Source organism: Microtus ochrogaster, chromosome 21 (genome assembly GCF_000317375.1).
Source record: "Microtus ochrogaster isolate Prairie Vole_2 chromosome 21, MicOch1.0, whole genome shotgun sequence".
In the NCBI taxonomy this organism is placed as follows: Eukaryota; Metazoa; Chordata; class Mammalia; order Rodentia; family Cricetidae; genus Microtus; species Microtus ochrogaster.
This window is the reverse complement of record NC_022022.1, coordinates 19,522,512-19,549,630: the sequence shown is the minus strand read 5'-3', so window position 1 is coordinate 19,549,630 and position 27,119 is coordinate 19,522,512. Positions and strand designations below refer to the sequence as shown.

Below are 27,119 nucleotides of genomic sequence, written 5' to 3'. Positions count from 1 at the left end.
CTGTGTGAACTGGTCACACAGGGAGGATAGCCATGCTATATGGGAGATAGCCATGCTATATGGACTGGTCACACAGGGAGGATAGCCATGCTATATGGATGGATCACACTGAGGATCCCTTCCTATTGCAGCTCCCTTTCATTAATGACGTTTATGTGACACTCGGGACCACAAATAAGGCACAAGGACAAAGGACATGTCATCAAGTTACTTTTCTAAATCTTTAGGTTTTCAGATGGAAAAAGTCAGTCTGGGACAGGGAAGAGCCTTCTCTCTTGTTCACGAAGGGCAGCACAGGACATGATTGTGCACTGCTAGAATCCTTACAGAAAGTCTTCTGTTTGTCACATACAGGGATGACGGCTGGAGAGCCGTCTCCCACCCTGCAGACATTGGGAATCCCTGATGACATGATCAGTCAAGTCACCGTGGCCTCACTTACCAAGATGCTCAGTAGTACGAGATTCTGCGACTACAAAGTAGACTTTTCAACCAAATTGCTATGAGAAGAGACTACAACAGGGGTTGGATGATTTGATGAAAAGTACTATCAGTTTCATCCACTCAGTTGCCATCACAAAATGCCACCTAAGTGTTGATCCTCGAAAGTACCTGAAAATTCTTATTCCGGTGGTTAGACTCTCACTCCTAAGATCTGCAGGTGAGAGCATCACGCTGGACACAACTCTAGGGATTATTGCTAGGACCTACCACAATACACATTAAACCTTCCACTCGGTGGATGCCTGCGGTCTCTGGAAACATACACCATCCTTGTGCTAGGAGGATGCCATTATCTCCATTTTAAAGGAAATGAAGGGATGGAGAAGTCAGCTTCCTTGTCCAAGGCTGCAAGGGAGCACTGGGCAGAGCCACAGCCTGAGCACAGAGTTCAAGTTCTCTAACACTGTGTGATGTCACCTCCACTAGAACTGAAAATCTTAGTCTATTGTAAGTCAGCAGGGCCCAGCTAGGCACTTTTTCGAATACTGTCTTTTCTACTCCAGGGTAAAAATGCTACCCCTTCTGGACTGTTCTTCATGGTCTTATAAAGACGCTCCTAAGCTGGGTCTACAAAAACCAAAGCAAAACTCACAGCAATTACGTAATAAGGTTCTCAACATAAATACTGCCTGAACTTCATGCCTGAAATGTGATTAATATAGTTTTACACTTAAACATAAATAGACTATGTATTGAAGCTCAACCAACTGATATTTTGTACTTTTTTTGGTAGCTCTAACTTAACATATAGTTCAATGATTTAGAGGAAACATTTTCTTGTTTTACTGGAGAAACCCATCTTACCGCTGTATATATGAGTTGTTTACACCACGATGGTCCAAATCATGGCTTAAAGCAGCAATCAGCAGAGCAAGTATCTCTAGATCCGTCAACTTGTTCTGTGTGCAAAGGCATTGAAGAAGAGAAAAAGAAAGATAAAGCACGGGCAGGGCCTCCTCCTGTGGCTTTTCAGTACTAATTCCTGCACTGCTGCGCCGTCAGAGACTCCAGACACTCTGCTCCGTAGGCGGTCGTTTAGATTCTCATTCACAATGAGCTATTACAAATGTCACTCGACTATAGAAAACATTGAGATGCTTCCAAGATGAATAACCTGGGACCAGCAAGCTGGCTCCATGCGTAACAGTGCTTGCTATGCAAGCCCAACAACGTGAGTGGCAGGAGAGAACCAATTTCCAAAACCTGACCTCTGACGGCCATACATGTACCATGACCTATGTGAACACAAACACACACACACACACACACACACACACACACACACACACACTGTAAGTTTTTCAAGTGAAAAAAAAAAAGAATAATCTGCCCACCCACTGTTAACGTCACGAATCTTTATTTTTATACATGTGGAATGACTGTAAAAACTTCAATTATCTTTTTCTCTTGTTTCTCTGTAACCATGGCTTTGCTCTCTGTGATCGGCTGCTACATCCTTGAGGAACCTAGACAACGCTACTATTAAACAAAAGAGTAGAAATAAGATTACTGAGGGGAAATGGGCCTTCAAACATTGTATAATATATTCGCAAGCCCATTGGCTATTTTTGAGTCCTTGCCGTTTATATTACTTACACCGCTATTCCCATCGTCAGGAGGAAATGCAGGCTAAGCTGCCATGTCACTCTCCCGGAACTCCCAGCACCATAAGGGTTGAAGCAAGTGTAAAACATGGCCTCACTCTTCGTCATAAAAGCCACGGATAACTTTCGGGGGGGAAAACCTTAGGACTCTTGCACGACCCAGAGTGAGTTTATTCTGGTCTTAGAAATGTTTCTGCAGGAGTGAAATCGCACTATGCTATTTTGTATGGCTTTGAGGACACTCCTTCTCTTATTTATTTTCTATTTGCAGTGATCAAATCCAGGGTCTTACAGGGGCTGTTCCAGTGTTCAGTCACTAAACTAAACCCACGGCTAGTCGTTTCTTTTAAAATCGACCATTTCAAATGTGTAACCCCTGAGAGTGAATCTGACAGAGAATAATATTTTTAAATTTATTTTTAGAACTGGGAGGCTCTGGATTTAAATTACATAATAGATGTTTAGAATTACTTACTCAGAATAGCTTAGTCAATTCCCTCTGAAGATAAAATCTAAGGACAAACATACGACAGGATTTGGCTGGACACGAATGCTTTATGTGAATGTTTTCTACCCTCGTCTTCCTTTTAACTGGCCTCAGATCAATGCACATCAAAGCGAAACCTGTCTGAGTTAGCAGGTGTAGAGTGGCCACCTTCCACACAGGGTAGGACTGACAGCCAGGAGCTTGTCTCTGACAACACTTGGTGAGTTTTGAGTAATTCTGCCATGGAGCAGTTGAGTGTGAATATATAAATGTATATCTAGCTTTCAAAGTCTCTTCCTCCAGCAGAAATATTTATTTGCCCAAGGACTACTAAAACATAACATGAAGTCAGGGGATTTTACTACATGGTATTTATTCTAAATCAAAGAAAGTTAGCAGCCGACTATCCTGCAGTGCTAATCTTCAACCCACCATGAGTCATTATGTGGTACATTTGTCAATGACCATTGTAAACGGAGACGGTTGGTTCATTTCTGGCCACCCAGACCCAAATAATCATACAGAAGCTGTATTCATTATAACACTGCTTGGCCAACAGCTTAGTCATATTTCTAGCTAGCTCTTACATCTCAAATTAACCCATTTCTATTAATCTGTGTATTGCCATGAGGCTATGTCCTACCAGGAAAGGTTCTGGCATCTGTCTCCTTTGGCAACTACATGGCATCTCCCTGACTCCACCTACTCTCTCTATAGATCTCTTGTAGCCTGGATATATTCTGCCCTGCCATTGGCCAAAGCAGCTCTATTAATTGGCCAATAAAAACAACACATACACAGAAGGACGTCCTCCATCAGACCATAGCGGCACGTTATAAATAGTTTGAAAAGACGGGCTTGCCGTGAACTCCACTAAGCAGACTTCCGGATGGCTGTGAGTACCTGAATCTTGCCTGCTTTCAGAGCAGCGAACATGCACTGTGCTGTGTTGAAGGCGTGTCTCCAATTGTGATAGGCGACGTTCTTCCGATAATTCTTCTTAACACTTAAAATCCATCTGCAAAGAACCTTTGGGAGATGAAGGAGAAGGAGTGACAGTGACTGCCAAGTTAGCCATCATTTCCCGAGTCCCGGCACCTTGCGGCACTCACGCTCAATCCTTACGGCCGCGAGGGAGGCGTGCGTGACCGTTCTGACCCCTCGACAAAGGAAGGGAACAACACTGGCTCCTCACCGCTGATGGCTTCTGGCAGGGGTGGGTGGGGTAGGGCTCAGTTTTAAAGGACTCACATCTCACCATGCTGCAGTGAGAATACGGGCGATACAAATTGGACTGGCTTGGGTTTTCTTTTCTTCTTTTCTTTGGGAAAAGCCCAAGGGACAGGGGTGGGGTTGGGGGTAGGGGTGTGGACCTGGAAAGTCAGGCAAGAGAATGTGATGGGGGACATTACGTCAAACTCAAATAATTGATAAAATATGTTAGAAAAAAAATGAGTAACTATTTTAAAAAGAGAAAGGAAAGAAGGGAGGGAGGGAGGGAGGAAGAAAAGAAGGAAGAAACTACACTCGATCAGGTAACCTGTCAGTGGAGGTTGTTCATAAGGGGCGGAGCCAGAAGTCAAATATTACTGGTTCAGTCCAGAATCTACTAAGCTAACCTAGTTTGATTGGATGGAAAATGGGTAATATCTCAAAGAAAGGTGTTTCGTCATGGGTAGGACACCAACTACCTTTATAAAAAATATCTCCTGGTGCCGTCCTTAGAATCTGAGTCATAGGTGCATGAGGGTTGGAGAATGAGTCCGCTCCATGCTCTGTGTGCCAGGACCTAAGGTGGCTGGGGTCGAGGTATCTAGCTCAAGTCTCAGGACAAAGCAGAGTCACAGGTCAATGCCCTCTTCATTAGGTCTGTACACTTTCACTTCTGCCTAAGGGTTAGGCACAGTTAATGACTGCCTACCAAGAAATCAAAATATGGAAATAATGTATACGAAGGAAAGCTCCTGGGAGCCATATGGAAAACATTTCTTTTAAAAGATGGGAAGGGGGGGAAAGGCAAAATTATTCAAGCAAGTCTCCCAAGTTGGGTTTAATTTAACTTCTAAGTGGAGTATTAAATTAAGTCCTCAGGGACCCATGAGCTAAGCATGGCGATTCTGTTTGTGTTACTAGCCCGCCTCTCTTGAAATCTGAATGATTTACGCTCTTTTTGTAAAAACAAGGATGCGCTTTTCCCCAAGTGTGTCACTGGGGATATTGCAAACACAAAGAACATTGCCTCGGGACTGGAAAAAGTTCGAGGGGAAAGAACGCAGCTTTGAAAGCATCCAGCCTTGTGATTGGCTCTGGGGGCTGAGCGGGAGGCTCTGCGCTGTTGGTAGAAACTGCTCCATCACAGAGGACTTGGCCTAATCTCTTTTCTTTTTATGGCTTTGCCTTCTAGTTCTGTGGTTCAGTTCCCGGAGAATTCTCCAATAAAGAACCTCGGGATTTCTGAGCACTGGGCCCTGTGAGTTGTCCTTGTGTAAGCAGGTCTGTGTGGCCACGGTGGATGTGCGCTCACTCAGCACTGAAATCTCAGCACAGAGTTCTTTATTCTGGACGTTTTTGGACACTCTGGTGGAAAGATGACAGAGCAGTCACAGTAGGGGGATCTTAAATGAAAGCCACACGTTGTACTTTGATGTGTTCTGAGAGTACACATCAGTATCATGTAGAAAATCTCTTGTGATTAATTAAAGCAGCAAGAAAAGTCATGAGAAAAACTGGAAATTCAATGTCTCAATGTATTCTTCACTAGTTCAAAGCCTAAAGCTTGTATTAAATATGTATTCCTACCCTGCAATTAAACCGTGGCTAGAGTAACTCTCTTTGGGGATCTGGTAAGACGTACTAGCTTGGGGCTCTTTAAGGATGGGAACCTTGATCACAACAGATAATGGACCCCACCTCCTGGGCATGGGAGGGGGAATGACAGAGCATTAGAATCTGAAACAGAGTTCAGGTTAATTATCAGTAAAGAGGCTCGGTCAGTGGTTGATAACACCTTTGAGGAAGGCCAAAGACTGTGTGTGACAGGAAGGATAGTCTTACAACTTCAAGAGAACAGCCTACAGCCAGGAGGGGAGAAGAAAGAGGAAGCCTAAGCACTTGCTAAGAAGAGATGTGCACTGGGAAACCCAGAAGCCATTGCCACTGACTCTGTCACCACACTAGGCCTGCCGCTTTCTGAATTCCAGTTCAGAGAGCAATATTTTCTTTCTCTTCTTTCTTGCTCCTTTTTCCAAACCAAACTGACCCAAACCCTAAACCTGCTTGCATCGATGCTCTGGGGCTTTTCTTTCCCTCTGAAGACCTCCGGCTCCCGAGCAGGTGCTCACAGACTGCCATTGCTGGGCCTGTGTGGCTTCTTAACCTACTCAGAAAGCCTTGCCTTCTCTCGACCTCGGCTCCTGGCAGCTGCTGACATCTCCAGCTTGCCTTCCCTGCTATTTCGCTTAAACTCTGATAAAATGATCCTCAAGTGTTTGAGTCTGTTCTAAAATTCTTTTCCTACATGACTAAGAACCTGCAGAAAGGACCTATGTTCCCCAGAGACCATGGAATAAAATGCAGTAGATACAGTTCAGGGGGGTATAGACACAAGGAAACACAATCAACACGTATTCTAATATAGTGGGCTGCTTCAGAGACCAGTGACCGGCTGTGGCTGCCACCAGCATCAATTAATGCTGGAGTTTTGTTGTTCAGTGTGAAATGTCTTGGTAGGGACATCCTCCCCACCTAAAATTATACTGACAATAACACCTGAAACACAAGAGAAGACTAGACACTTAAGCAGAAAAGCCAACCGAAATAACCCCAAGGGTCAGGTTGATGCTGCCCAGAGTCATTTTAAATCAAAATTAGCTCACAGAGTGCCAATATTCCATAAATTTCCCCCACCTTGTAAAAGTTCTATGCAAAGGAATTAAAATCTTTTAATCTCCCCACCTTGTACAACTGTTATAAAAATCTTTTCATCTCTTCCATCTGGCAAAACTTTTGTTTACACAAAAAGCTCCCTGTAATCCTGGAAGCCTACGGTCTGGAGCAACTCATCACTTTCCTTCATTTCCTTTACACTGAGTCTTTTAAAACAAGCCAATCTCAAAGGCTGTGAGGTCAGAACCTGGCCAATGGGAAAAATACAGTCACCATCTGTATTAGAATAAAAATGAACTATACTTCCTGCCCCGGGGTGCTCGCTAGCCCAGTCTGGGTCATGGAGTTCCACTGGAGAAAAAAAATTACCTCGACGAGCTATTTTTACTTTGTTCATGTGAAGTTATCTATTGCTTGCTTTTGCCATTAAGGTAGGGGAAAAGAAAAAGAAAATAGGTGATCTTGAGAGGCAGGCTCCTCCTACGGCTAAGAATCCGAAGAAAGGGTTGCTAGGGAAAACGAGTATCTATCTATAATACCCAGTCCTCAAATGCTACCTATAAGCCAAACACAAAGGAAATCAACAATAAGCGTTTTTCAAAAAGAATCACATTCTTGTGCTCTAGCCAAGCCCTTGGAAGACAGTCATTGTTAGTTACAGATGCAGACACTCTGGGACCACATGGAACGGATCAAGGTATTAGGAAGGAAAACCGGGATCCATATTTAGGACTTCTGACACCAGATCTGAACTTATCACATCCACAGGGCGGACTTTCAAAGTGAATCCTATCTCATCGTGGAAAAATCTGATGGTAATTTAGCATGGTCAAACTGGCTGAAAGGGGAGATAATTGACATGCTCTCTGTATCTGTGGATTAAGCAGAATGTCACAAGCACACACACACGCAGGCATGTAAGGTACAGATGAACATATAATTCACACCGGCTCCCCCGGAGCATTAACACCATCTACTCTAAGAGATGAGGAAACTGAGAACATGGGAGGTAAACTCTCAGAGTGCGTGTGTGCGGATTACTAAGAGATCTGTGATTGAAGTCCATGACATTCCTCCTCAGTGATGGCCTGGTTTCTTCATTCGCGAATAAGGTCCATTCGTGGGAATTTGTTGGAATAATCAAACAACACAGCATCCCCCAACTAACACTCAGACAAGAGAGACCATCATTAGCCTGTCCGAATTGCTTGTGCTTCATCGAAGAAAAGTAATACGAACTTTGATTAAATTTAAGTGAGAATCAGATCAGGGTCCCCAGGAAGACAAGCGACATTCTATCAACCTTAGTTATATTTGCCCTCGGCTTTCTTTCCATTCTGTGAGGCCTTTGAGAGCGGGGTCAGCTCATCATTGGAATCACAAAGAGCATGCGAGTAACTTTTCATCGTATGAATCAAGGCAGGGCTAAGTAGAATCATAAAGTATTGAAGACAGAAAGCTTTATATAGGCAATCTGTATTTGGAGACTGGGCCCCAGGGGTTTCATTTCCGCTCCACAGAGATGACCTCGTTTGAGGAGTCTGGCCTCACACTAGGGCCTTGGTGCTGCTGCGTTCTATGTGGTCATCACAGCCTTGGCGATGGTGTCAAGGTACTTCCAGGCTTCGAACTCCTCCGTGAGTTGCCACTGGAGGAGAGCCAGTTCCCTTAGATGGCTCCCCAGACTACCTGTTCTGCTGCTCACCCTTCCAGCCGCTTCTCTGGCCACCTTCCCCTCCTCTGTGTCCTACCCAGTACCTCCTGTCACCTGCTTTTGTGCTTCTTTTGTTGTTTTAGGTAAAATCCTCCTATATTCTTCCACCTGGTGCCTGACACATGGTGGGAATCCAATACATGCATTTTGTGGGGGGAGGGGTTCCAGACTGGGTTTTTCTATGTAGCCCTGGCTATCTTGGAACTCACCCAGTAGACCAGGCTGGCCTCGAACTCACAGAGATCTGCCTTCCTCTGCCTCCCAACTGCTGGAATTAAAGGCATATACCACCAGCACTCAGTTTAATGAATGCATTTTTAATGACTGATGGGTTTTCTTAGGCAAGGGTATGTTAATCATTAAAGCGGAAAACCCCTATTACGTGCTATTAGTCAAATACAGTTTTCTATCTTTCACACAGACACATGAGTACACACACAAATTTTATGAGTATATATATATACACACACACACACACACACACACACACACACACACACATACACACATTTTTACCAATGCACATTGCTGCCTTCCTACCTCATGCTTCATCTGGAAGTTCTGCACAAGGTTGAGGTCAGTGAACATCCGAATTGTACACAGCGCCGTCTCCACATCAGACAGCTCAAAGTCACTGAAGCCGAAGTCAGTAATCTTAAGGGTTTGGGCAGATGGTACCACAGCAGCCTTAATGAAGAGAAGAAAATGAAATAAAGCTGTGAACTAAGACGGCAGTTAGTCACAATACGTTCTCACTTTTCTGTAGGGCCACGGAACATGCTCTTTCTTTTATTTTTCCTTTCAATATTGCTGTAGTTTGGGTCTGGATTGTTCCTGAAAAGAAGTGGGCTTGTTCTTCAGCCCAGTGCTGTTGGGATGTCTTAGTCAGGGTTTCTATCATGTGGTAAAACATCATGACCGAAGGCAACGTTAGGGTGGGAGACATTTATGCATCTTACAACTTGCAGTCCATCATCCAAGGAAGCCAGGGAAGGGCCTCAGAGTAGGAACCTGGGGGCAAGAAGTAGTGTAGGGGCCATAGAGGGGCTCTGCTTACTGGCTGGATCCTTATGGCTTTCTTAGAGCGCCCAGGACCAACAGTCCAGGGGTGGCACTGACCACAGTGAGCTGTGCCTAGCCACATCAATCATCAATCAAGAAAAAGCACTAATGGCTTGCCTACATGCGAATCTGGTGGGGGCATTTTCCCAATTAATCTTTCCTCTTACAAAACGGCTTGTGTCGAGTTTATATAAAACTAACTAGCACATGGCAGTGGAACGTGTCAAGAGGTGGAGCTCATGGCGGGGAAATAAATTTACTGTAGGTATGACCTAGAATGGGAGACTCTGGAGCCTTTGTTTCTTCTTACTGAAAACACTTGCTGGATGTCATGGAACGATCAGTTTTCTCTACCAGGTTTCTCCCATAATGCACTGGGTCAACCCCAGACCCCACAGCAGTAGAGCCGACTTGATTATGTACTACAAACTCTGAAACCATGAGCCCACATAAACGTCCTCTTCTTCCGTTGCTTCTCTCGGGTACATTATCAAGCAGTGGCAAACTGCAATAGACTAGACATCTTTGTCACAGGATCGATCCCCCTACCCTTTTTAAAACAAGCCACATGGGGTTAACAAATAGGATTCCAGAGAGGTGAGAGGCTTGCCACCGTAGGACTGCACTTCAAACAGAAAGTAGCAAAGAGGACCCCGAAAATCTGGTTCTTTTATACCTCTTATTCATTTGACAGATGCAACTCTCTAGAACTATCCCATCGCCGGAAGTCAGCAGAAAGCATGGTAAAGATAATGGTCCAGGCAATTTGTATTTCATTCATACAAAAACCTTGTGGATACTCTGCACCCTTACCTGACAAAGAGGTCAGGTGAGGAACGGAGCTGATTTCCAAGACAGCACATTACCTAGCTCAGATCTGGTCTCACTGATACCCTGTAGAGTCTACAGTGGAGCCGATGCAGATTCTTCTCCTAGCTTGAACATGTCAATCACCTCAATGCTAACAAAAGCACTGGCGTGGGAATTTTAACTTAGTCCACTACAGGTGGCCGTAGGAAGCTGATTTTGTTTGTATTTTGGAAGGGGTGGCTCTCTCTCTCTCTCTCTCTCTCTCTCTCTCTCTCTCTCTCTCTCTCTCTCTCTCTCTCTCTCTCTCTCCTGAAATCCTTGGCTTGCTACAGTCATTTAATTGTAGCAAGCACCTGGAGGGTCTTTCTCTTTTACATCCATCTCTCCTTCTTTGCACTGTCTGCTTCTGTGAGCTCCTGCTCTTTAACTGATAAGTTCCTCTAGGACACAGTTACAATCTAAAGTAGGAGTAAGCACCCCCGGTGCTAGCCCCTCTCTGGGAATACCTGCTAAGTGGCACAAATGGCTGTAACTTATTGTCATGGTTCCTATGCCTTTTTATTTATTAACATTAAGTACTTAAGATTAACTGGGAGGGAATTTAAAAAAAATCTTATTCTTCTTGCTTAACTTAACAATTTTCATTTTATTTCAAGACAAGCCTCCTATGGAGCTCAGGCTAGCGATAGGCGTGCACCAAGATTCTTAAAGTCCTAAAGCTTCCTAGGAGGATGAGGTCCATCTGCCTGTGTTGGGGCAGTCCTCCAAGTACATCCTAATCTTGCTCTCAGAAACACCTAATTTGTTATGCTGTCTAGGTTTTAGGAAAATTAAACAGCAACACGATCTTTGAACTCTTTTTCTAAAGCATCGATGAATGATTAACTGGCCAAGGTCAAGGGACCCTGGCAGCCTCACTGCTCTCTCGTTCTCTCCTCTATGCTTGCTGGAGCCTGTGGCTACTTGAACTTGTAGGGCCCCCTACTCGTACACTCACGGACCATCTACTCTGTGGACATGCAACCGAGTGTTAGCATTGGTGCTAGCCCGATCAGGATGAGAGCAACTTGATAAAAAGAGCCTTTTTGTTTACTGAGAAAAGAAATACTGAGTGGAAACAGTTGCCCAACCCCTTCGGTTTCTTAGCATTCAGACGACACTATCCTGTCTTCCTTTCAACTTTGTGAACTAAAGCCATCAAAATAGTAAAATTTCCCAGAGCAACTGGGCGCTCGATAGCCCCTATACTTTCAAAACTATTTCCCCACTCATGGTGGCTGTCATGTTTTACTTCATGTAGACAAGATTGTTCCATCCTGTAAGACTCTTCCCCTCAGGCAGAACTTCATGAGAAAATATGCACCCTGGAAAGCCAGTCCCATGGATTTTGTGGGGGCTGAACCAGGGAAGACAACCGAACATGTTTAGAAAAAGGTCTCATTGTTTACAGTGGCTTCCAGCATCAGAGAGGGAGCCGCTCCAGTTGGGGAGGAAACAGATAACATCTGCTTTCCTTGAGCATACCCACTAGACCAGAGAACAGATGTTTTATTCCTCAGCATCATTTTTCTTACAGAAGGACGTTTTCTTCCTTTCCTTCCACAAAGCATATTCCACAGCTGCAGGAGAGGTGGCCCACACAGCCCAGCCCAGGCCTCCCCTTGGTGCGTGGAGTCTCGGCCTCTCAGACTGACAGGAAAGCAGTGTCCTTTCCTCCTTCAGTAGCTACCACACCACAGCACAAGCAGACTCCATGAACAGACCCAGCAGAGACAGGCAAACATTCTCCACGAGGGCCTTGTAGTCAGATACCGGGTTCAGAACTGGGACCAGTCACTAATGAGGCTTGAGAAAGTCAGAAATCCCTTAAAACGCTCCGTCTTTAACCATCATATAAAATGTCAACTTTCTGGGTTTTTTTTTTTTTTACTATTTCAGAAAATAAAATATTGCACATTTTATAGAAACAGAGACCGAAGTGTGTAATATTTGGGGGTGGAGCTGGAGCAGTCGGGTACAATTATAGATTCTCAGAACTTCTTTTGGTCATAGTTGTATGCATTAGAATTTAGAAAATGAGACACCAGCTGGGGAAACAGGTAGGCAAGCTGCAGACACCAGCCGGGGAAACAGATAGGCTAACTGCAGACACCAGCTGGGGAAACAGGCAGGCTAGCTGCAGACACCAGCCATGGCTGCAGACACCAGCCAGAGGAACAGGTAGGCTGGCTGCAGATCTTCACCTCTCATTCCTCTGACTGTGATAACCCAGTGGCATCCCAAACTCGGTAGCAGACTGCTTGCTGCAGCCTCCGCTCCGTTCCTGCCCAACATCTCCAGGCGATCATGTAGGTCTTCTCCTCCAACCTCCCATCCCTCCCCTCACCTCATCCCAGCCCCCGGTTCCAGCAGGCATTGCCTGGGAATCCACCAGCCAACCCTGCCAGAGAAGCAAGTAGGCCAGCAAAACAGATAAGCAAGCTTCATGTCTTCGCTCTCCCTCATCTTCTCTAACCCAGCTCCCCAATCTCATCCCCAGCTGTGTGGCAGACTCCCTATTGTGGCCTCTCCACACTCTCTACACCCGTTCCCAGGGGACTAAGGAGATCCTGGCAGAATATTTTGCTTTTCTCCCTCCAGTGAACCCCTTTAGCTCCCCCTTCTTAGTTCATTCCCATTCCTAAGTGTCAGGTCCCAATACCAAGATATGCATTTTGCCCTGAACCTTAGTAGCCACACCTATCAAGATCCCAGAAGAATTCTGTACCAGGCAACACACAACCATCACAACTTCCTAAGAAACAGAGAGGGCAACAGAAACCAAGCAACAAAACACCCACCCAACAAAGACAAGACTAGATATCAGCACCTAGAATTATAATCAAACCCAGATGCCGGGACAACAGTGTAAGCACAATCAATACCAGCCAGGACAAAGTCTCCACTAGGGTCCAGCTATCCCACCCAGGCCCTGAGATCGGCAGTACAGCTGAAGCAGAAGACAAAGACCTTGAAATAGTCTTTATGAATATGATGGACAGAAAAGAAAATAGGAATAGCCTTAAACTTGTTGCACAGGAAAAGACTTTCAGAACAAAACTCCATTTGCACAAGCACAAAGATCAATAAATGGGACCTCATGAAACTGAGAGGCTTCTGTATGGCAACGGATACTATCATTCAGACAAAGAGGTAGCCTATAAAACTTGAAAAAAAATTTACCAATAACACATCCAATATAGAGCTAATATCCAAAATATTTAAAGAACCAAAGAAACTAGGTATCAATAAAACAACCCAACAAAAAACAGGGTTACAGCTCTAACCAGTGAATTCTTAAATGTATTCTCAAATGGCTGAGAAACAACACTTAAGGAAACGCTCAACATCCTTAGTCATCAGGAAAATGCAAATCAAAACTACTTTGAGACTTCATGCTACACTCAGAATGGCTAAGATCAATAAAACAGTTGACAGTCCATGCTGATGAGGATGTGGAGTAAGGGGAACACTCATCTCTCTAGAGTACAAACTTGTACAACCACTATGGAAAACAGCGTGGTGGTTCCTCAAAAACTGATCTATCTGAAGACCTAGCTACACCATTCTTGGGCATATACCTGAAGGACACTTCATTGTACCAGAGACACACATGTTCAACTATGTTCATTGTTGCAATAATCATAATAGCCAGGAATTGGAAACAACCTAGATGTATAAAAATGTGGTACACATTTACAGTGGAATATTACTCAGCCATAAAAGATGAAACCATAAAATTCACAGGTAAATGGATGAAACTAGGAAAAAATTCATCCTGAGTGAGGTTCTCCAGATCAAGAAAGACAAATATGGTATGCATCTGTGTATGTGTGGATACGGACTGTTAAGTCAATGGCAACCAAACTACAATACACAGAACCACAGAGGTTAAATGTAGAGTAAGGGTCTAGATATGGTGGGGAAAGAGAGCTCTCTCTAGGAAAGGAAAATAGAATAGATAGCTATGGATAGATGTGGGGGACTGGAATGAGATGATCAAATGTAGCTATGTGGGGGAGGGAGAAGGGAGGAATACGGGGAGAGACAGATAAAATTAAGGACATCTGAGTGGTAGTATGGAAACCTAGTATAGTAGAAGCTTCCTAAAATATACATATATACGAAGGCAATATAAAACGAAACTGCCAAATAAGGGGAGACACAGGGCCCCAGCTGGACATTTCTTGTCACCAAATGAAGCTTCCAGTACTGGGACTGGGCTACATCTAATTGAGTTGTTGGTCAAAGGGATCCCATGGGGATCCCCAAACAACACAGTCTGCTTCCAAGAATATAGGTTGCTCCCCACAGACTGACAGCAAGGCTCCATTGCTGAAGACAGTCTAATGGGCAGAAACCACAAGGGGAGCTGGCTGCTTCTTGCTGCTGCTTCAGAAGGGTGAAACACAGAAGCTCCTCTAGACTTCAATCTTTTTTGGTTTAAACCATGATCAGAAAATAAGAGGGTTTATGGGTTTCCTAAAAGAATCTGACAGACAAAATCCAAATGAACCTTCAGCAGGTTGCAGAATCACAATCCATGTTGAAATCAGACACGTCACAGGCATGTTCAATCTCCGGTACCTCAGTTAGAGCACCGATGAAGAGAGAGTGCAGCACCAAGAAGTGGCATTAAGACAGTAGGGTACAGCTGCACAGGCTCAAGTTTCTCAGTAAACAGAGAGGCTGGCCTTGAACTTTCTGCCTGCTGAGTGCTGGGATTAAAGGTGTGCACCACTACTGCCCAATTATGATTGTATTCTTCAAATGTATGGTTTCCATGAAAACCATTAAGCATGTGAACAGGGAAAATATCCCACTTGGGTAAAATAAATATACTAATCATTTAAAGATTATTGAATTTCTTGGTTTTGGTGAAGGCTACTGTTTTGCCTATAGGAAATGTCTTAGCACAGGGCTACACAATCTATTTGATTGTGTTTTCTTTATACCAAAATAAATAAATAAACAAATAAGCCACAGTGATATCAGGGCATTCAGTCTGCCTTAGATGTTAAGTATCAGCTCTCAAGCCCCAAATAGAAATCAAGGCAACTGAAACGTGTCTTTACAGCCAGCCGTTAATAAAAGGCTCCTTCTGCACAAGAAATATTTATTAAAATAAGTTTGAAAAGAAGCTATTGAACTTGCTCTTCCATAAAATGTCAAATTCTTCCAATAGTGTCAATGTTTTATAAAGTCATTTTGTTCCATTTCTCTTTGATATTTAGTCAGTAAAAACGAGAAATTTCAATTAGTTCTCCTTTTAAGGAAAATTTTTTCAGGGATCAAATGAATATATTTGATAGGTCATACCAGTGGCTTCAAAGAAAGGTCTCCTGCCAAGTGCTGGATGTTCCCCTGTGGGCCATGACCAATACTCCCATCTCAGGTGCCCTAGGCAAAGGATGACAAGGCCATTCCAGCCTTGGAAGAAAGCCCCTGTAACAGCCCCTAGCCTACACTCTGCGGAAGGCTGCTGCCTCTGTTCCCCACTTTCAAACTCTCAAAACGTAGGTTTAAAAAGGAAACACACACAGCTTTTATTGCTATTAGAATGTATCTTTTTTCCAAGACAGGGGTGCACTCAAACACAAATGAGAAGACTCTACAGAGAGTTAGGTGCACCAGGCAGTTTGGAACCCATTCTTCCAGAGAGACGTGTCTAAGACACAGAGGCAGAGAACTTGAATATTTTCTTTAGTTACTAAATTATTATGTTTCCTTCTTTCTTGAATTAAATAAGTGGTTCCTTTAACTTTAGTAGGGAAGACATATATTTAAAACTTGGATAATAAACTTATACTTTTTTTAAAAATCATACAACAAACTGGTTGTGGTGGCGCATGCCGGTAGGATTTGCTGAAGGAGGCAGAGGCAGGAGGATCACGAGTTAGAGGCCAGCCTGGGCTACACATTTTTAAAAAAATCATACAACAAAGCCATCATGATAAAATTCTGATAAGATATAAATACTTTTAAGTATAAACTTAGGGGAACTTATGAGCATACTTTAATATACGCAGATCTGCTATTATGTTGCTTACCTAGGTCCACATACAAACCTTATTTTAAAAACTGTGGTGTTTCCAAGCTACATACAACCACTGTCTATGAGAAGTTCAATAACAGAGTCTCAGTATTTGGAGATGAGATTATAACTGGAAATTGTCCACTAGGAAAATCAAAGTGAGACAGCAAGACTCAAACAGATAACCTACCGAAATCTTGCATATGTGAAGAATACGTAGCTGTCTTATCGTTTTAGATCTCTATAAAAGAGGAAGCCTCCATCTACAGGCCATAGATGGTCTTAGGCTCTGGCCCAATTTAAGGAAGCTAATCCCTTACCAAGGCCACAGATGACTTTGGTTCAGTAGCACTTGGTACCATCAAGATCCCAGGACCAACTCTTGGTTAAACCATCTAATTGAAAGTTTCAAGTTATAATTGGTGATTTTTTAAAGGATTTACCCAGATCAAGGACAATGAGTATCTTGCTGTGAGATAGTTGATCTAGACATTGACTTAGGCATCAGATTTGGGTAAAGTCCTGGCTCTGTCCTTCACCACAGTCACCTGGTCAAGGCTGGGCCTACATGGCATTTCTTTCTTTGAAAGATTAAGGTAAAAATGAGGGGAATTCTGTCCTAGGAAATCTTATCTCAGTGACTACCATAGCTCTTTCTTTCTAATTTGGTTTTCAAATAAAGAGACTCAAAGCACCTTTAAGACATCAAAAACTTCAGTTAGCTTCTAGATCCATCATCCACGATTCTGTAAAACTCAGCCGAAGCTAGACCAGAACGGACTCAGTGCCAAACCACGTAGTTTATTTTCTTTAATACCTATTTACTACCTATTGTTTTCTTGTAGAACCAGAAGACAGAAGAAGCAATCAGTCACCCAGTCAGTCAAGCACACATTCATGTTCCAATTGTTGGTTTAATCAAACTTACGTTCTGTATCTTTCTTTAAGAGATTAATTTGTTTTTATTTCATGTGTATAACTTTGCTTGTAGGTATAAGTGTGTATCATTGTGTGATTGGCACCCGAAGAGGCCAGATGAGGGCACTGGATCCCTGTAACTGAAGCTACAGGCAGTTAAACTACAGTGTGGGTGCTGGGAGCCAAACCCAGGTGCTTTGCAAGAGTAGCTAATGTTCTCAACTACCAAATCATCCCCCAGCCCTATCTTCTGGTATCTTAATTAACTTTAAAAAAACACGATCAGGTGACAGGGGTTCTTTTATTGCTTTCTCAGCAACCTGTGACTAAGGATCATCAATATCATGGCAACACACTCAGTTGAAAGGCCCGATTTCTGTTATACTCAGCGTTAATCAAGAAAAGGACAGACGAAAAATGGGATAAAAAAAAATCAAGTTAAGCTGTGTGTGTGGTGGGGAAGGGGGTGAGATGTTTGAATTTCCTATCAGTTCTTTGGTTATGACGAGAAAATTTTAGTCTAGATATAGCCATACACATTTGGTACATATATCGCTTAATCTCCGAAGAGTAAAATTTCAAAACAGGAGTTAAGAAAATATGTGACAGCTTTTGAATTTATTTTACAGTTGCAACAGACATAAACAAGCAAACACACGGCAAAGAGGGAATTGCTGGGTTATGCAGACACCTGGGTAGTTGGAGCTGTAGAAGAATTTTTATTTGGTTGACATAAAGCTAGACTTAAAATCGCTTGCTGAATTTCAACCAATTTAAATAAATTACTTGACCTACAAAAGACGTAACCCTACATATCTCAGTGCAGCTGCCAGACATCCATTTTCCAAATGGAGCCACAGATGGCCCTGAACAATACGCTGCACAGCAATTTCCCGCTATTCCAGAGTGATTTTCTCTTGCTAAAATTATAGGCATAATTGAGAAAGCCAAGTTTAGACTTTTGTGAAAGACTCTGCTCTTTCTGAAGTGCAAAACAGAGTTTCATACTCCAGTGATGTTTTTAGCATCGCCGTGAGAAGCTGCTGAGTTTGCTCTTTGGATTTCCATAAGACACTTGGCAGGGTATGGCTTTTCCTTTACCTTGACACTGCTTCATGCCTTGCGGGGCTTGAGAGCACAGAATGGTTTCCTACTCACAGAGTACATGTAATTGAGTAATAGGTCTCATTAGTGGACTAGGCAAATTTGCCAGTTAACTAGGGTAAGGTGGTTCACACCTATACTTCTAGAACTGGAGAGCCCGAGGCAAGAGGGATGTCAGGAGTTCAAGTGAGTTCCAGGCCAGGCTGGGCTACTGTGAGAGCCTGTCTCCTATCCCAACAACAACAACAACAACAAAAATGTCAATTAAGCCCAAGGCAAATGATAGTTTTAAACCCTGTGTGACCTTTCCGACACAATCACCTACTGATTTCCTTTCCTACCCATGACAATTTAACTAAGGATGTCTCCTAGGCCTCTTTCTGTTGCCTTTAACTACTGGGTTCAGCACTCCACACCAATATATGAACTTCTGTCTCACTCCCTTGGCTGCATGGGCGCGTGAACTTGAAGTTCTTTGGCATTTCTTAGGCCCCAGGGTGGTCTTCACAACACAGCTGTAGCTTCCATGAGAACACGTCGGTAACGCATGAAGAGGATACGTTCTGGCAAGCTATGGTGTCGATAACAAGGAAAGAGAATGTCTGTGATCCGTTCCAACTTTCCACTCCTGACCCGCACATTTTTCTCAGATACACCTAGCTGTGTCACAGCAATGGATTTAAAATGCAAGCATTGTAAGTGCATCTAGCGAACCATTGAGGATTAAGTGTCAGGGCCTCAAATTTACACGGACCGCTACCGGAGCATTCCTAGCCGAGACCCAGAGCATCTGGGTCCTCACATGGTTCCCTGCCTCTGTCTCACTTTATACTGAATCATGACAGGACTCCAGGAACTAACCTTATCTGATCCCGATTTCAAGCACCCTGCCGTAGACCATATGGTCAGAAATCGGATAGCTCTCGGTTCTTGATAGTGCAGAGCCGGTTACCGGCGACAACCAACCATCTGCTGTCACCCACCTCGGTCTCCCCAGTAAATGAAAACTAAGTTAATTTTTGTGAAAGAAAGAGGCAAACTGGAAAAAAAAAACAACCAGGATAATAGAATAATATTAAAAAGTCAACATTAAGTCAGTGGTGTTTTGTATTACTGGTGACTTTGAACCCTATCAAGAAAGTACCGTTAATCAACATAAATAATTCCTGTGATCATCTAAATATCACCACTAGTGAAAAGCACTTGTATATTAACTAGATGGCTGTGGTCAGCAAGTTTTCAAAAGAAAGGATTACCGCTAAAGCCTGGAGCTCTCTTGTTTCTTCCTCTGCCGCTGACGCGTGATAGGACAGGACCTAGGGGTAAGACAGGAGTCCAGGTTACCCAGACAATACGATTAATGCACACAGAACGTCAGCTTGGGATGCTCCCCCAACTTCCTGGAGAGGTAACTAGGCTCCTCTGACTGCCAGCCCCTGCTTGTGGTTTTCGTCAATACAGTGAAACCTGCATGAAGGGTGGAGTGTTTGCACCTGAAGTGACGCGCCTTAATTTTAGAGGAAATCCTGAAACTGTCACTCTGATGTTGTTGACATAACAAACACATTATCTGTAAGTCACTCTGGAAATCATCTCTGGCTCACCCACGGCAGCAAAGTGTTTATTTGGAACTGCTTTTCAGAAATGTCCTTTTGTGCAGAATACGGGAATAGAACTCTTGCATGAATAGACATATTTAAGTCGCTATTTGTAAAGAAAAAAAATGGTTCTCAGGTGAGGCCTGTAGTAACCATCGAATCCATGCAGAAAACTGACGGCTGGGGTGAATGGTCACGCAGATTTAAAGATGCTCTTAGAGTCTACAAGTCAAGAGCAGAACAGTTAAAGCTATCCACAGCAGCTGATGACACCGGGTCTATTAAGTCCACAATGGAACCAGGACCCAGTGCTACCCTAAGGTCGGGCTTACTTTAAATCTTCTAAGTTGACAAAAAAAAAAAATCGTAATTCCTGTTTTCAAAAATTGTAACTTCTAAGTAATGAGGAGTTATTTTAGATATTCCTTTTGAACAAAAAATGTGATTGTGCAGAATGTTTTTTTAATGCTTTAAATTTTTTATTTTAAAGTTCTATTTGACAGCAGCAGCAATATTTAGAGCCTCCCCATGAAACCATCTGGATCATAAGCTTCAGAGGCCATGGACCTCTGTCTGAAAGAGGCTTGATTTCTGCCTTGTGCTGATTTCCTTTATTTATTTTTCCCTTTCCTTACTTTCAATTCTCTAAGACTTAGAGGGGATTTCTTTTTCTAAAAGCTTTCTTTACAGGTATCCTCATGGACAGACATATGGGGGCGCTTGACAAGGAAGAGACAGACTTGGGGGCACTGGGCAGCGGGCATCTGTGTGGAGGAAGTACAAATGGCAAACACTGCTTTATGCAGAAAAAGCGGGGGATGGGCCAGAGTCTTGGTTTGGTCATCTGGACCTTGGCGAGAGTCTAATACTTGAAATCTACTTTCTTTAACTTTTAAATAAGTGTACAGACATTGATAAATGTACAGACATCATCATGAGAATCACATGTTTCTGTGGGGATACAATGCCAGAACACACATCCACGCTGCTCATGTTGGGAGGGAAAGGAGAAGCCCCCGCACGTGGCCAAGCAGACCAAATCCCGTCAGCTTTGTCCCCACCTCTAATGTCACCATTTGCTTGGCCATGGCTCTCTCCACGGCTTCATACATCTGTGTGTTCTGGATCCCCAAGCCACAGAAGATAACAAAGGCTTCCAGGAACTGTTCATCATTTTGGTTGAAAGGTTTAATCTTGCCAGTGTTCTCCTCCATCTTATTAACCAGTTGGCAGACTCCTGCAACAATCCGAGACATTAAGCAGACGTGAGTGGTCGTCACCAGAGCTCCGATCAACCTTAATATTCACCCCCAAAGGTTGTCTGGCGGTTTTCTCTTAGAAATGCCTGGCATGTCCAAGTAGAAGTTCATATCGGCTTAGTGACTTCTACAAATAAACTTAGGAAAGTAACCCTGATTAATTCACATGAGTGTTAGTTTCACACAGCCCTGAATGTATATCATCTATGATTAAAAAAAAAAATAGTAGAGAAGGATTTCCCTCCAGATTGGTCATGAACTTCAGGTCAGTTGAGTCCCCAAAGACAATTTGTCCTTTGGAAACTAATTGGATTTTTGTACATGTGCCAAGAGAACAGTTTTGATGCAGATCGGAGTTTTGGGTCACACAGTCTGCCTTCTGAGAAATCAGAGTTTAAATATGCAATTACATACTGAGCGGAATACAGAAAATAGGCAAATCACACAGGCAGCTTCAGATACACACTCAGGTGTCCAAGACAGTCACATGGAAGGAGATAAACACAGAACAATGACTATTTTAGAGATAAGAGCAGATTTAGTCCCTAAAGAATATCCCAGCCTTCGAAGTCCTGTCCTCGCTTATAGGTCAGTGGACGCAATGAGGCTAGTGGGGATTACCGAAATGTTAGGTCAATCTTTACTCAGCTCATGTCGCTGTGGGATTTTGTGTTTACAGAATGAGGTGGCTGCACAAGGAGTTGGAATACATGGCCTGCCATGGAGTAAAATGTGTTAACGTTTTTAATCACGTGGTCTCTAAATACAAGACTTCCTGTACCTATGCCTCTACTGTGGGATGGGCACTGTGCAGGGTACTTGATTAGACACAAAATCTCTGGTCCTCGTGATCATCCTTGTGAAGGTGGCGGGACCATTACAGGAATGACAAAAGGGCTGTTGCTTTTTTTTTTGATTTTCGAGACAGGGTTTCTCCATAGCTTTTTGGTTTCTGTCCTGGAACTAGCTCTCGTAGACCAGGCTGACCTCGAACTCACAGAGATCTGCCTGCCTCTGCCTCCTGAGTGCTGGGATTAAAGGCGTGCGCCACCACCGCCCGGCTGGGCTGTTGCTTTTGATCACAGCCACACAGCACACACGGGAGTCTAAAAGCAGTCTCTGCCTTGGCCTTGTCCCAACTTCCTCCACTTCACAGGTTTATTTACACGGAATGTTCCGATCGCCCACCCCTTTGCCTTTGCCGTTCCATCGACCTGGGCCAGCATCACTGCCCAGTGGTCTTCTGTCTCCCAGGTGAAGCCTATATGTCCATCACAATGAGACCCTCGGCTTCCCCCCTCGGACACAGGGCAGGCGCTTCTCTTCCCTCTGTGCACAGTAACCCTTGGTGAATAACGGCAGACCTCACTTCTGTTTCTTTCTTAGCTGTATGTTGGGCTTAGCAATCCCCTTCCTCCCAGTTCCCCTTTCTCAGCTAACAAAAGCCCTGGCAGGGAGGGAAAACTTAAGAAAACAAAATGCTGAGCTAATGAACAGATGCAGTACTCCAGCTCTGACCCGAGGTACTTTTCCCATGGAGATTGTATCGACTATTAGCCCTTATTTTTCCTGGAGCACAAAAGATTTTCATGGTCTGTGATGACATCAGATTGCATATTAATTCCCTCTGTCACCATGGTTGCGTACCCTCTTCTTAATACTGCAGATGATCTGGGCCCTGCTTTGCATTTCTGCTTGCCTCTGTAGATACGTGTGTGCATTCTGCTTGCCTATGTAGATACGTGTGTATTTCTGCTTGCCTATGTAGATGCCTGTGTGTGCATTCTACTTGCCTATGTAGATACCTGTGTGTGCATTCTGCTTGCCTATGTAGATACCTGTGTGTGTGTTCTGCTTTGCCTATGTAGATACCTGTGTGTGCGTTCTGCTTGCCTATGTAGATACGTGTGTGTAATTTCTGCTTGCCTCTGTAGATACGTGTGTGCTTTCCCATCTACATCAGGTAGGGAACCACCTTTCCAACACTACTCTATTATGAAACCAAACTTCAAGACAGACAGGAGGAATGCAGACAATGCAAGCAAAAAGACAAGCATAAAAGAGCAGTCAGCGTGCATTATCTTAACGACACACATCCCGAATTGGGTAAAAATGCAGGGGTTATGCCCTCTCATCTCTGCGGCTCCTCACATTATAACTATGGGAGACTGTTTATGTAGGCTCTGGCTGTCTCCCAGTTGGCATTTTCCTGGGAGTCACGCGATTCATGCATGCTGCTATGCTCAGATCGCGGTGGAAGTGTCTTCCAGCTTTTACAGAAGTCATTGTCTACGTGGTGGTCAATGCTCAGAAATAAGATTTCCGCGTTACTTCATAACAATTCCTGCAGGCACACAAAGGGTGGTGTGACAGAGGGCCTGGGATGTGCATATCAGGCAGCTCGCTAAGCTGTGTCCTAACGAAGCCTTTTATGTAGTAATTCAAATCTGTCCTAGCTAAAATTCACCAAGCAAATAAGTTAAGAGGTATTAACGGATCTGGAGAAGCAGCACAGTGGTAGACTGCTGGTCTAATATATGCAAAGCCTTGAGCAAAAAAGAAAAAAAGAAAAACGGGATGAGGAATATTAAATTCTACCTCTGGAGTTGCTCAGAAATTATTTAAATGAAATGCCACGTGAATATTAAATTCTCTGTAACAACCACGGCCCAACGCAGACCAGATCAAATGTGTCTGTGTTACAAGCCATCACTACAGGTGCAGAAATATAGAATTAAACTCCAGGGCAAGAAAAGGAGACTGAAGACAAAAAGCCATTTAAGTATATAATCAAATTCTCTCTTGAAAATGGGCTGCGCAGCATTCATGCTTAGCCGACTGATCTCATTAAATCCTCAGAAAATTTCATTAGCGCAAGCAAAAATATATGGGAAGGTTTATAAGAAACAAATGGAGTTCCTCTTAGAGGAATATTTAAAGCTTGGGTACATCTATAGTTTAAATTTTCACCATTTCTTCACTAATGATCTGGGAGAAGAGCTAAACAATGCAGTGATGAAACTTCGGTCGTTTGTGTTTTGAAAAGTTGCTAAATAGAATCAAAGATACTAGAAAACTATTTCATAAATACCAGCTGATAAATATAATCATAAAGTAAAATCATGCCCAAAACCATAGTAGGAGGAAAAGGAAGCATTAATAAAACCAAACAGCAAATTATCAGTGTCCCCTAATATTATAAGGGGGGGGGATCGCTTATACAGACATCACCTCATGAGACCATGGCAACTGTAAGGGTTGGTACCAAGGCCCCTCTGGAAGTCACAGTGAGGATGGCTCTGAAATCCTGCCGCTGCTCCTGGGACTCACAGTCTGCACCCAAGCCCAGGTATTTTGGCAAAACAGGGTTAAGGCATATATATTTTGCTAGAGCCATAGGTCCTCTCCACCATAAATGTAAACATCAAAATTAGCATCTGGTGTTAAAATACATAAAGACTACCTTAACACTAATCTTACTTTTTCTTTTCTAAATTTAATTTTGCAGGACAGGGTTTCTCTGTGTAGCCCTGGCTCTCCTAGAACTCACTCTATGGACCAGGCTGGTCTTAAACTCAAGAGATCTGCCTGCCTCTGCTTCCCAAGTGCTAGGATTAAAGATGTGTGCCACCATACTTGGCTTTTGTTTTTCCTCCAATAATCTCCAGCCAGATGGTTTAAAAAATATATACAAGATTTAATCTTGTTTAAAAAAAAAACTTTGTACTTATTTTTGTCAATAATCTTAACTCAGGAACATTTTTCTAAACAAAATATTTATTTTTTTCAAGTATTCAAAAGAATGATCTTCAAAAGAAGTAACTGATTCCTGGCATTGGCTTTTTCATTTGCAAGTCTATGGTGTCTGGCAAGGGCACTGTCACCAATGAGAGGGTAAAACCAGTTAGGCTATGTATAGATTAGTTTAGTTGTCCTTCTCCACGCCACCATCCCTCCCTTCAGTCCTGCAACCAATTTCACTCCTCCTGTTCCATCAGTCTCCCTTGCCCCTTTCTGAAGAGTCATTTTTAAGGGTGTGACCCTTCATAGGTTGATCATGTTCCAAAAATGCCCCCCCCCCACTCAATAGTATTGGGGCAGCATGACTTGGGGGTACAAGCGTGCACCACCATGCCTGGCTATCGGCACATCCTTATCTTATTGAAAACCATTTCTTCTCTATCTGCCGTTCTATCCCGTCTCCTGCTTCTTTGGTGCTTCTCTCCTATCCCTGTTTTGTGTGTTAGAGACTCATTTTTATCCACTCCCCATCTCTTGTTTAGGTTAGTTTTTTTTTTTTCCAATTTCCTTCTCCCGCTTTCTCCCTTCCTGTTTATTTTGGAAAGAAGAAGGGAGACAGGTGCTTCTTCGAGATCGCTTTAGTTGGAAACTAGGTTACAATAATTTCATTAATTCTTGGCTGATAATAAAACATTACGTTCTTCAGAAATTCCTTAGTGTTTCCTGCCAAATATAGAGATGTTTCTTCCTTTCCCAGTGTTCTCCTTATTCTTCAGTCAAATCTCAAAGCGAATCTCCACTTTTATAATTTTTAACTCTAAGTTCTTAGTTCTAGTTGTTTTTTAAAGCTAGTATGCAAAACAGGTTTTATTAAGACTCTTTTCAATCATTGTATTTTGACAGCCCCGCCCTCCCCATTTCCCTTTGTGCTGGTTTCCCCGATAATTCCCCTTATCATTTCATACACATATTTGTGTGTCTGTAGTTAAGTCTACCCTCTGCATAGGAACCATGATTACTGTGCCTTTCTTTCCCAGTTATGCTCAGTGGCTCTTCCTACCCTTTTGGCTTAGATCTCTGTCTATCTTCCTCATTATCATTCTTATATACACATGTATGAGTTAATATATATGGACACATATGAGCACAAGGATGATAATGCACACGCACATATGTTCTGCACATGAGAGAAACATGGTATTTGTCTTTTGTGCTTGGCTCATTTTACTTGATGTAATTATCTCTGGTTTCATCCATTTTGCCTGCAAGTGGCACAACTGATTTCTTCTTTGCCACTAGATAAAATGCCACTGTGTACATATACCACATTCATCTCTGCTGCTGGACATTTAGAACGGTTCTACATCTTGGCGACTGTGAGTACGGCAGCAGAAATATGGATGTTCAAGCATTGCCTGGTGTGCTTAGCTCCATCCAGTGAAACAGTTGGATCATATGACACCTCCCTTTTTTGTTTGTTTGGGACAAGGACCACTGTGTAGTTCATGCTGACTTTGAACTTCCAGTGTGCCCCAAGATGGCCTTGAACTTTGCAGTGATGCTGAAAGCTATGACTTCTTCATTTTGTTTCCAGTTACTACAGCTCCACTACTGTCTTACTTCCTGGGGCATATTATAACCAAACATAATTTGCAGTTCTCTATCTGGGAGCAGGGACAGGGATCGGTACTTTTAAGTAATTAATATTTGAAAATGTGTACTGTGAAGAACAGGGCAGGATTTAATTTTACTTGCAACGTGAGAAATCTTAGAACATGCTTGGAAAACAAGGAAAAAAGTTTTGGTGCCAGTGATAAAACTTTATGCCAAAAAAAAAAAAAAAAGAGAAGTCAAATCTAAAATTTTCACCTCGGAAATACTTATTTCTCACTTGAACCTAGGCCACAGCTCAGGAGGGCAGGTCACCTCTCCAAATAGTCACCCTTTATTAAATGAAGCCCAAACAACACAAGAAAGTAAGATAACAAGAAATACCAAGCCAATTAATTGATGATCCAAAGGTTTCTTTCTCTGTGTAGCCCTGGCTGTCCTGGAACTCACTCTGTAGACCAGGCTGGTCTCACACTCAGAGATCAAAGGTGTGCACCACCACCGTCTGATCTGATGAAACAAAACTTTAATGAAGGGTACCCAGAAATATCTGTAGATGCAGAGGTTGTATGTTTTACTGACACAAAGGAACTAAAAACAAAGTGGACTTTTTTTTTTTTTTTTGAGCATCAAAATGATGGAGGCGCTTGGGAGCTCAAACGAACCGAGACTAAGAAGACCAAGAACGGACAGCTCTATATGTCCCCTAGGGGTAGGAATCCATCCCGAGGGCTAAGAATGGACAGCTC

General features: G+C 43.1%; 1 protein-coding gene across 1 annotated transcript in view; it reads right to left on the bottom strand.

The window, feature by feature from the left end:
• Window positions 1-27,119, bottom strand: part of Pde5a (phosphodiesterase 5A) — a 125,695-nt gene that overhangs the window by 23,694 nt on the left and 74,882 nt on the right. The window contains exons 10-14 of the mRNA XM_026783945.1: window positions 20,821-20,996; window positions 19,418-19,477; window positions 8,735-8,881; window positions 3,499-3,624; window positions 1,309-1,403 (exon numbers count right to left, since the gene is read on the bottom strand). Of these exons, the coding sequence (XP_026639746.1) occupies window positions 1,309-1,403; window positions 3,499-3,624; window positions 8,735-8,881; window positions 19,418-19,477; window positions 20,821-20,996 (604 nt within the window). The remainder of the gene's footprint in view (window positions 1-1,308; window positions 1,404-3,498; window positions 3,625-8,734; window positions 8,882-19,417; window positions 19,478-20,820; window positions 20,997-27,119) is intronic.